Source organism: Halictus rubicundus, chromosome 1, assembly GCF_050948215.1.
Source record: "Halictus rubicundus isolate RS-2024b chromosome 1, iyHalRubi1_principal, whole genome shotgun sequence".
Lineage (NCBI taxonomy): Eukaryota > Metazoa > Arthropoda > Insecta > Hymenoptera > Halictidae > Halictus > Halictus rubicundus.
This window is the reverse complement of record NC_135149.1, coordinates 8,840,724-8,852,320: the sequence shown is the minus strand read 5'-3', so window position 1 is coordinate 8,852,320 and position 11,597 is coordinate 8,840,724. Positions and strand designations below refer to the sequence as shown.

At 36.0% G+C, this 11,597-nt stretch overlaps 1 protein-coding gene across 1 annotated transcript; it reads right to left on the bottom strand.

Moving 5' to 3' along the window:
- Positions 1-139: 139 nt before the first annotated feature.
- Tum (Rac GTPase activating protein tumbleweed) lies at positions 140-3,989 on the bottom strand. Its single transcript, XM_076787163.1, has 10 exons — positions 3,539-3,989; positions 2,958-3,160; positions 2,599-2,753; positions 2,130-2,535; positions 1,899-2,068; positions 1,490-1,616; positions 1,169-1,401; positions 807-1,104; positions 568-743; positions 140-496 (listed from the first exon to the last, which is right to left on the bottom strand). The coding sequence occupies exons 1-10, from the start codon at positions 3,621-3,623 to the stop codon at positions 433-435; spliced, it is 1,917 nt and encodes a 638-aa protein (XP_076643278.1). The 5' UTR covers positions 3,624-3,989; the 3' UTR covers positions 140-432.
- Between the last annotated feature and the right edge of the window lie 7,608 nt (positions 3,990-11,597).

The following is an 11,597-nucleotide window of genomic DNA, read 5'->3' as shown; positions in this document are numbered from 1 at the left end:
CGGTCAAAAATTTTTACACATGTCAGGGTTAATAAAAGAAAAGAAATATCACAACATTTACATATCTCCACGAATGTAACGTGTTGTACGAAATTCAGATATACCTACATTTTAATCTCAATTAAAAAAAAAAAGAATATTGAGATTATCATTGGCAATATATTTGTTCACATGTACAAAATAATTATATTTAATGCATTATATTACTAATAGTTTAATTTCTTTAAGTTCGAACATACTAGTAAATGTAACCTAATGGAATTGATTCTTAACGTCAAATTAAGCAACATGTTATTTGCAGGTTTTCAAATAAAACATAGAATTATCGTGTTGCACATTTGTAAATACTAAAGTGTAATTATATTTAAATAATCGACAATTAATGCATATATTTGTACCTCGGTTTAAGTAACGTATACGTACCTATTCTCTTTAAAAACCTGCTCTAGAGGGTGGTGTTGCAAAATATTTTTTATTTCTCCTCATAAATGTTCGACTGCAACAGTTACGAAAAAAACATGAGATGTATGTTAAGCAATTGCTTAAACAGGAAATAAAAAAACATACCTAGAAGCAAGAGGAGTATTAAAGAAACCACGAGATGTACTACGTTTGAGTAAAGACTCCGTGGATGGTGTATGTCTTAATTCGGCTGTTTTATGAGTAGCAACGTTATTTAGATTTTCAGGATTCACGAAATTTGCCCAATAATCTGAGGGGATTTTCAACAAATTTTCAACTATCTGTAAAAATATTAATACGTTTCAACTTTTATTTCGAACATTTTATCACGCTGGAAAACATACCGCAACTTGATTTCTGGTCTCTGTGAGTAAAGAAGTTGGCGACGGGTCCTGACAACTATAACCGACCAGCGTGGGTCCAAAAACTTTGGCAAGATTACTTATAGGCATTTTGCATTCAGGACTGCTCGATACTCTTTGCAAGTGTAATACTAAGAAAGCAAGTGTGTCTCTGTTAGGCTGAGGTAATTCTGAAATCGCCTGATACAAAGCAGCATCAGCATCCTGTTTATCAGTAATGGTAGTGGCGCGAACAAAGTCCGCCCATAATCCTACAGTAATTAACGGCTCCCGTAAAGACCTAGTGATAAGAGGTGTGACGATAAATGCTTTGCCTTATGTTTTTTAGTTTCGGGTCAACATACCTGAGAAAATCTTTAAGGGTAGAGCATATGGTGGCTATATCGACTTCAGATAGGTTTGGAGCACCTTTGCCTTTAAGGAACTTCTCTTTCAGACATTTTACTTCTGCTGAACCGCCATTCACTCTGTACAGTCCTTGTTCACCCATCCCTCTTAGTTCCACTTCATTGATACAATGAACAACCAATGACGGTACCATTGGTGGAATCATAGGAGTATAATCTGCTATGGTTCCCTAGAAAAAATGGTAACGATAAAAAAAAATGGTAACAGTATTTCCTATATCATTATATAAATTAATCTTTTGTAAGCAAAGAACTCACTGAAGTGCCACGTAAAGTAGGTGTATTTCCAGTAGGTATACATGGTAATGGTACCAAATCTTTACATTCTGTGTGAGCTGTTGCTCTACAGTCTCTGCACTTTAGAGCAACTTTACCGAAACGAATTCTGAAATGTGGTTTATTAGAAATGTCTGAATTATTTATCTAAATTGAATTTATCAAGGTTGGTATGTAACCTTGGTTAAAAAAAAATGATGGAGTTACAACACTGAAAATGACTTGCATCCAGTAGATCTCCGAAAATAAAACTAAAATGTTGCTTAACATTCCTTATGAAAATCGTTGGTTTTCTACCAACTGTTCATAGATGAAAATAATATCAGGTTCACCTATTTTTTAGGCTTCCAAGGTTACATATTCCCTTAAGTTTTTGTTTAGATATTGGTACCTTTTATCACAGGGTGTGCAGACTTCTGGCTTAATTACGGTTTTAGCTATAAAACTATGACCCCTAGCAGATTTCGTGTTTAGAGTATATCCTCCTATATTTGGACTAGGTTTAAAAATACCTTCAGAGTCTGATCCCGACGTAAGGATATCAGCTTTCGGTGCAGATGGCTGTAATAGAATATTTTAAATAGATATTCAAGAGTATTCTGCATACAGAATTTTCACTCACCGTTGCATTTACATTATTTGTGTTAACAGGCGTTAATTTTGATTTACTGCGATCACCACTCTTGCGCATTTTAGATGAGCTGTGTAGTGAGCCCTGTGGATCTACATTTTCATTCCCTGGTATAGCCTCAATTACAGAAGAGGCAGTGATAGTACCTTCTTTGGGCATAACTACAGTAGTTGTAGCTACTATTCTATCAGATGTGTTTAGTTCTGCAACTTTTTGTACAGCACTACGGCGTTTCTTTGCAGAATATTCACCACTAGGTCTGTGCTCTTTCCATTCACGTTTCTTTTGACCTTGTTGAATAAGTACACTGGTATCTAAGTCATCTTCTGACTTTGAAAAGCAACTTAAATCACTTAATATGGAGCCAGTGGAGTCCAGCTCCGCTATAGTATTTAATCTGAAATACCAGTTGCTCAGTATCCGAAGAAAATTAATCTGTCCTTAAACAAAACAAACTTACTTATCATTTTGTTGTAAATCTTTGATATGCATGTTACTATGACGCCCATTCAATGTGGTATTATTTAGGAATTGTAATTTTTCCCTGGTTTCATCGTTCAAATTTCTTCCACCATCATTGAATAAAAGATCCCTAGCCATAGCGATTTGTCTTTCCTATAGGTAAACGAATAATTAAATTGTACCACTAAATAATCATAACTAGACTACAGATTTGTATGCAAAATAATTATTTCCATCAATTACAAGGTACTGAGGCCTATTTTACTTTTACTGTATTATATTTCACCTAGCCACTTTCGTTATAAATGCATAAAATCCACAGTCTAATCATAACTTTCATTGAAGTATATTATCTACCAATGAGTTTCTCTGCTCCTCAACACCCCGTCTCTTTCGTTTCTCTTCATCTAGAAGTCTCCTGGCATGACTCAATTTACGATCTAAATCTGCTGCTTCTTGGTGAGCTTTCTCCAAAGCTGAATGGAGACGCTGGCATTCTTGTATAGACGCCAACCATTTTTGTCTCATCTCTTCTTGATTTATGGCAAATTGTAAAAATTCTAAAATGTTGTATGTGACCCATGTTAGTTTCACATTTAAATTGTAACGCTGACATAGGAGACATTAATGGATTTTATAAAATTTTATTACTGCACTTGTTAGCAAGACTAATGTATGTGCAAAAGAGCTACAGAAACAGTAATGATTACTTTGTTAAATAAAAGTTCTGATGTCTTAAAGTTTATATTTGAAATCTGAATTTTTTCAGCTACATAATATGCGTGAGAAAATACATAATAAGCAGCTGTAAAAAATGTTATACACAAGGAAAATCTAGCATTTCTATACTACAATTCATGCACACATCTTATCCAAGCATGTTTCTACAGATGTGTTATGAGCGATCACTGCAGAGGGTAAACACATTAAACTCGAACCTTCTTCGCAGGCCCCATTCACGAGCACGTCCTTGCATCGCACCACTTCATCGTGACTCGCCAGCAATGACAATGATGTGGTCATCTTTGAATCGGTGTAATATTATTCGAACAAACTTACAATATCTTGTCATGTAATAAAGACCAAGCAACAGGTCTGCGGCAATCTTCCGTCGATTAATTCGCCCCTACACCGATTACACTGATACAAACATTAATTCATTCGTTCATATCGTTCGCAACTTCGTTAACACAACTCGCGTAGATCATATCCATCACAAATCACTACTCTGTCCACTAAAAATTGTATCCTAACGAACTGCCCAAGTATCGCGCCATAAAACCGTTGAACACGTAACAACCGCTTTCTTCGGCGATTTAAATTCGACCAATCATGAAGCAGTATCGACGTCAAGTTCTACATAAGGCCGACAGGTGTCTCCATCGTTATTCAGCGGGAAGCTAGCGGATCGAAAAGATGAAGAAATTAATTTTCTAATTACTGTTATTTGTACTATCATTAGAAAAATGTAAAAATGTACTTTATTTGCAACGTAATTCTTTTCGGACGATTGTTGTTGAGGAGGATTATGCGAGGTGATATATAGTAATTCTTGAGAAATCAATGCGTATTACCGTCAGAGTATCATTTCCCCTCTGATATCAGAATTCGAATAATGTATATCTGATAAAAAGGTATTTTACTAACAGACTGAATATTTATGCAAAATGCAATTTTCTTTCAATGTGTATCAATGATTCTGATGATATTTTATCGTGGAACTGTAAGCAGTATTGAGTCATATCGAAATGTATGTTTTATTGTATTTTTACATTTATATTTGACATAAAAGCATACAAATCCGCGGTCTACTTATAATAGAACATTATACCATTAGTTCCTGCGAGAATTTCTTTATAAAAAGTATATCAGACGTTCTCGAGTTTCAAATATTAGTACCAAGGGTAGCAAAGTTTTGCAATATTCTCGACCGATCGAGCTTTTATTGGAATTTCTGCTAATCACAGAAAATTATATTGGCGCTTCTATCGCTTCAAGCCGGACTTCGTAGGTGAAACTTCAGGCTCCTCTAGCTCTTCAAAATTTGTTAATTATTAGTTGACTAAAGTGGTTTTGTTGGAAAGTGGAATAATCTGAAGGGCATGTAGTACATCGTTTATCACAGATTTTCGTCGTTTTTATCGTTTTTCATCGTTTTTACCACAGACGAGGTATAGGAGTAGACTGTAGACCAATCACCGTATGGGGTTTCGTGTCTCACGATCTGAAATACCGACATCGTTAACAAAAACTAAATTTCTTACGCCCTCTATGCTGACGAACGATAAATGTTGCAACTGGATCCACGAGAAGCTTAGACCATATACCTATAATCAGAGAGGAATGAGAGTGCTCACGCCCGGGTTTTCGGCGTTCCCGATATAGTGCTGACATCTGCTCAGCCTTAGCATGGCACAGAACCGGTCAGTCTCCCCTGGAACAGAACCGGTCAGTCTTTTAGCATGGCACAGAACCGGTCAGTCTTTCCTGGAACAGAACCGGTCAGTCTTTTAGCATAAAACTGAACGCACATTATTTTTTTAACCAGGATTAGAACGTACAGCTTAATTGTTGTATATGAAATATGTAACTAACATGTAAATCTTGTGTACAAAATCTCTAATTAATATAAATTAAGAATAATATTAATTGTAATGATACGTATTTTATTTTTTTTCCAAGTTTGTAGTTGCAAACTTTAGTTGTAAAAAATGGAAAATCCGGAAAAATTCGAACAAATACAGATCTCATATCGAAGTTTAAAAGCGACCAAACTGAATATTAATTTAATAATGAGCTATTGTCATCAACACTATCTTAATTTTTTTCATATATTTAGCTACTGTTATTACTAATTAAAAAAAATTTTCTTTCATGAATAAATATTTTTTCCAACTCAGCACCATAAGATTTTTACTAGATGACTTTAAAAACACATTAGAACTATTTTTAAATAATTTTACTCGAAAACATTCTAGTTTACTCTTTATTTCACCGTTCTACTAATTTTTTATGGGCTGCATTGCAGCTCTGTTTAACACCCCTTTACGACCCAATACCATGGTACCAACCATATTCAAGGAAGAACAATTTTTTGCGACGATCATTGAAAAAATAAAAGTGTTTCCTTCATTTCAGTGCTTTAGTGCGTTGGTGACGTAGCGCCCAGCACACCTACCTGTGTTCTGTGTCACATCTGGAGTTTTATGGTACGCTAACAATCCCTATTGAGTCGCAAGCCAGACCATACAAACGAATGCATCCACAACTTCCAGAGACCTGCCTCCAAAACTAATTAAAGGAAGGCTAGACAGTGTACTAAACTCCTCAAAAGAGGTGGATTCCAGTCGCTCGTGTCATAAACCGCATTCGATACTTCATCGACAGGGTGATCTTATATATTTCTGTAACAGTTCCTGAACACATTATCATTCATCTGAAACTGCTTTGTACGACATTACACACGCCACATAATTTTTATTTTCTAATTTTGTCAAAGTAGTATATATAACAGAATCATACAAGTGTCTACAATTACTTGAAATCCAAAATACAGAGCGTTTCTTCCTCTGCGACTGTAAAAAAAGGACTTTAAAAGAATGTTTAGATAACAGGAGGGCTGTCCTTCCAAAAGGCACCTGTGGCCAGAATTGGGCATTATTTAGATAAAAAATTATTTAAACAACGATTCGAATAAAAGATACTTTATCTTTATTCGTTATTCGAAGGTTCGAATAAAAAAAGTATCTTTATTCGACGAGTATCAGATAAATAATTTTATTCGACGAGAATTTATCCGACGAATAAAGATAATTTTTTTTATTCGAAGCGGATTTATTCGAACTTCGAATAATTTTTTCATCTTTTATCTGTATCTTTTATTCGAAGGCTTCAAATAAATCTTCCAATAACTTTTGCCGAGCGCCGAGCATCAAAGACTCAGCGATGACAGACGACATACAATGTAAGCGGATGGAGAATCGCGCACGAATGAAAGTTTAAACGTTTAGATTTTTCAACATATCCTCATAAAATTGTGACGAGCGAATGGAGGGGATTTTCCTGGTGAAAATGAGGTCAAATTCGAGTGTAATCGATCAAGTTTCACTGATACGTAATGTTACGATAAAAATTACAATCTCATTAAAGACAGTCCAAATGATGTCGCGTTTGGACTCATTTCGATCGGAACAAGCTCTACAACTCGTTCGTCTTAACACACCGCACAATGGTAATTTTTTGGGTTTAATACAATTAATTGCAAAATTTGATTCTGTTCTAAATGATCATTTAAATAGAACAGCCATAAAAGGGCATCATTATTTATCGCATTCAATTCAAAACGAATTAATAAGTGCAGTGGCAAATAAAGTACAAAAAGTAATTATCGATGCAATAAGGAGAGCAAAATATTATTCCATTTTATTGGATTGTACACCAGATGTGAGCCATCAAGAGCAATTATCGGTTGTTCTTCGTTATGTCAACATAACAGACGAGAAGGTTGAAATCAAGGAACATTTTATCAAATTTTGTAACGCAACGAGGAAACAATAAAGCGTCGAGACCCCTCGTCACCCCCCCCCCCAGGTAACAGAAGAATTGCGCCGAGGCAGAGTGGCCGGCGGTTCAAGGGGAACCGCGGGGTCTGGAACCTTCTAGACCTCTAGTAACGCGTTATTGATAAAGATAGCAACGAGTCCATATTAATATCGGTAGATTACCGCGGAGCAAGCACTCTTGCTGCACCTGTAGGAGAGGACGAGGTAAGACCTCGGCCGCCTACAGGATGGGAGAGTACGAAGCAATGCTATCGGACGCCCAGCAGCAGGGCTGCACCTGTGGGAGAGGACGAGTAAGACCACGGCCGCCCACAGGATGGGAGAGTACGAAGCAATGCTATCGGACGCCCAGCAGCCCAGGAGAGGACAGGGGTTGCACCTGGACGCCTCTCTGGATACATGGGAGAGGACGGCCATGAAGGCCGGCCGCCGATCGGACATGAGAAAACAGGCGAAACCGCGTCGTCGTCGTATTCCCAGAGGGAGAGTACGGTTGAAATAAACCGGACGCCCGATGGTGGTATCGCGTATTATATAAAATCTTTTCCTAAATTAATCGTTGCTAGCTTTGTCTCTCACTCTTTTGAAAGAATCTATTTTATAACAAAACCTAGGCAAAACCTATCACCTCATCCTTTGTACTAACGTGTTTGGAAAATATATCCTATGTCTCCAGATATTCCGACTCCTGTCATTCCGCAACCACCGCAATCCTTTACGTTGCAATTTGAAATAGTTCACGCTACAACAGGAAAAGGACTATCTGAAACTATCATGCTCATTCTTGATCAGTTGGGAATAAAAATATCCGACTGTCGCGGACAAGGATATGATAACGGTGCCAATATGAGGGGAATGTATCAAGGAGTACAAGCAAATATATTACGTGTAAATCCTAAAGCGTTTTACTTACCATGCGGTAGTCACAACTTGAATTTGTTATTGGGAGATATAGCAAAATGATCAACCCAAGCACTACATGTTTTTGGTGTTATACAAAAGATTTACACGATATTTGCAGCATCGACATCGCGTTGGGATGTTCTAAAAAAACACGTTGAAAACATTACACCTAAACCATTATCAGAAAATGGGAATGGGAATGCCGTTTTGATAGTGTAAAGGCTATTCGATTTCAAATTCGCCAATTTCGAAACGCCTTGATCAAAATTGGCAACAACGCATCTGACAATAAATTGAAAATTGAGATTTTGTCTATTATGCGCAAGATAAATGAATTTGAATTTATTACCAGTTTTATCATTTGGTACGAAATATTATCAAAAATTAACATCGTCAGCAAAGTATTGCACAATCAAAAGATGCACATCGATTTGGCCACGAAGCATCTGAAAGGTCTTTTGTGTTTTGTCATTCTTTGCGGAATACAGAAATGAAGGATTTAGCAAAGCTATGATCGCAGCAAATAAAGTTGCAAAGGAAATGGACATAACACCAGATTTCAAATCATCATACCTTCTCGGTAATTTTTGTATGCGTTTATTACAAAAAGACTTCTCCAATTTGTATTTTACATATTCCATAAAACATTACATGTGTGAAACATAAAAAAAATACATATAAAATACATATTTAGAAAGTAAAAAATAGTTCGGAAGTTTATATTTAAACAATTACGTTTTAATAAAAAAGATCCATGAGAATTAATTAAAAATTATTGTTTAACAAATTCAAAAAATATTTATTGTTGTATAGTAAAAAATGCGATCTGCGATCCAGGTTTGTACATAGAGTAGCTTGCTGAGACGGCAAAATTTTCCGGGTTTTCACCGGGTGTGTACGCGCTGCCGAAGACGGGCGGGAAGGTTGACCCGAACCCCAGTACATGGTCGTGACCAGCTGTTTTCGTGGCTGTAAAATAATTTAGTTTGTTTTAATTTGGAGCCTTTCTTGTTCCACGACGGAACAATGAGCGAACACAGAGTTAATCGTGTTCGATAATTGAGAGAAGATACTTCCTCAGTTACATATCCAAGTAATTAAAATATTCACTTGCACTGTTGTTTATATATATGTAAAGGGTTCCATATTTATATTCTATAATCTGCTCTGTGCTAATTTTTCTATATCTATGTTCACCTTTTGTATTATATTTATTTTCTCCTTAAATTAGATAACGTTTCTTATTTTATTACATTCATTGTATTGTTTATTATCTGTATTATATTTATTACTTTATTTAAATAAGTAGATAATACTTATTATTTTGTTGTTCGAATGACAGTAATAACAGTACATAACATAACGGTACATAACGGACATAAAACAGTTCTTGGAATAAATAATTCCTGAAATTTAAAAAATAAAGTTTAAGTAACTTTAGCCCGCTCTTTCTAGAATTTAAGAACCGTTCCCATACAGTTAAAATGGATTACATTAACCTTCCTTGGTTAACCCAATTTAACCCCTTGGTTATGGTTAAGCGACGGTTCGAACCCCTGTTAACGAATAACAGAATTTACGGTACGAGCGACTGAAATCCAGTGTTTTTGAGGATTTTGGCACACGGCATTTTCTGTGTTCCTTTACTTATTTTAGCCTTGGAGTCAGGCCTCTGGAAGTTGCGAATGGGTTTGCTTGTACGGTCTGACTTGCAACTCAATGTCGATTGTTAGCGTGCCATATAACTCCAGATGTGACACAGTAGGGATGTGCGGGCCGGCTCGTGAATCGGGCACTCGAATCGGGACACGTCGAGAGGCCCGAGCCTTTCGGACGACCCATGACCCGACCTCATCGAGCGCGTTCGAAAAGAATCGGAAAAGTTCGGGCGAGCGAGTTATCGCAATACCCAAGATTCAACTCTGCGTTCTTTTTGAAATAGACAATGGTAATAATAGTATTTCATTTGTAACTTATAACGCGATTTTTAATATATTTGATTTTTTAAATAACTACATTAGGTATATTCGGCAAGTATGTGCGTAATCTTTATTTGTATTAATATTTGAAATAATTCACGTGAAAAACTTAAAAGACAATATTCCCGGCATTCTAACGAATTTGTTTCGAATGAACTTACATATGAATCGATAATATCATTAAAATACCCTTACGGAGTTACATACACATAGAAGGTATATAAATATGGTAAATCATCATAATTTTTTGGAGGGTGATGTTATTATTAACTGCTATATGGCTTGCTTAATATCGTGTTATTTAACTTACTGAACTATCATTAACCTTACGTAAATTGTGCAACGCCTACTGACGCCGTGAATTCATTTTCTCACGTAAGCCTTGCAGGATACTGCACAAAGATCCTTGTTCAAGGATCTTTCCCCGAAACTTGTATCGCCTTACTCCTGAGTGTCTGCCTGCGATGTGTCAATTGTCATTGAGTGGAGTACGGCTGGTCTGTCTTCTTGTTTCTAGACCCGTACCCAAGCCCGTAACAAATTCTTAGGGCCAAGCATGCCAATAAATAACTAAAAAATTACAGTGTCCCACTCATTCGTAACACAGACTCAGACATGATGTCTGAGCATGGGCAATCATGATGCCTAAACAATTCTAGAAAAATATAATATTAAATTCCCTACATTTCAATTTAAATAAGATAAGTTAATTTTTAAACTAAGTTAAATTACAATCAAAGTAAATACTTTTGTCTACACGTATAACTCCACACAATCAAATTGTACAAAAATTTTAACAGCTTACAGCTAGCAAAGATTATTCGAAGAAAATTATTCGAAGCGTTTGAATAGCAATACACATCAAATTATATCGTGTTTAGTGTCATTTTAATCAGAAAAACTCCACAAATAGGTTAATGGAAGTGCTATAAAAAATAATGAAAAATAAAGAAGTTTTGTAATTTGATTGGTGGAGTTTCACACCGATATACCTGTTCTCGCCTCGGATCGCGCGGCTGCCGTTTATTGCACCGCTGGGCGACCGAGGCTTCTGGGCCTGGGCCGACGGGGCTCCAAGCCGCTTATTCGAGCTGAAGAAATTATTCGAAATTCGGAAGAATTAGTCGTAGCCTCCGAATAACAGTACAGATAAAAAATGAAAATTTAATTTGGAGCTTCGAATATAAAAAAGTATTTTTATTCGTCGGATAAATTCTCATCTAATAAAATTATTTATTCGACACTCGTCCAATAAAGATGCTTTTTTTATTCGAACCTTCAAATAACAAATAAAGATAAAGTATCTTTTATTCGAATTTTTATTTAAATAATTTTTATCCCAAATAATGCCCAACTCTGCGAGGGCCGTTAGCAGCGTGAAAGATTTACTTCATATTTTATTGAATTTAATTATTACAAAGAGTGTATCATGAACAAAGTGTATGCACTTTCGATGCAGTATCGAATGAGGTTTATAACACGAGCGACTGGAATCCGCCTCTTTTGAGGAGTTTATTACACACTGCATGTCTAGCCTTCCTTTAATTAGTTTT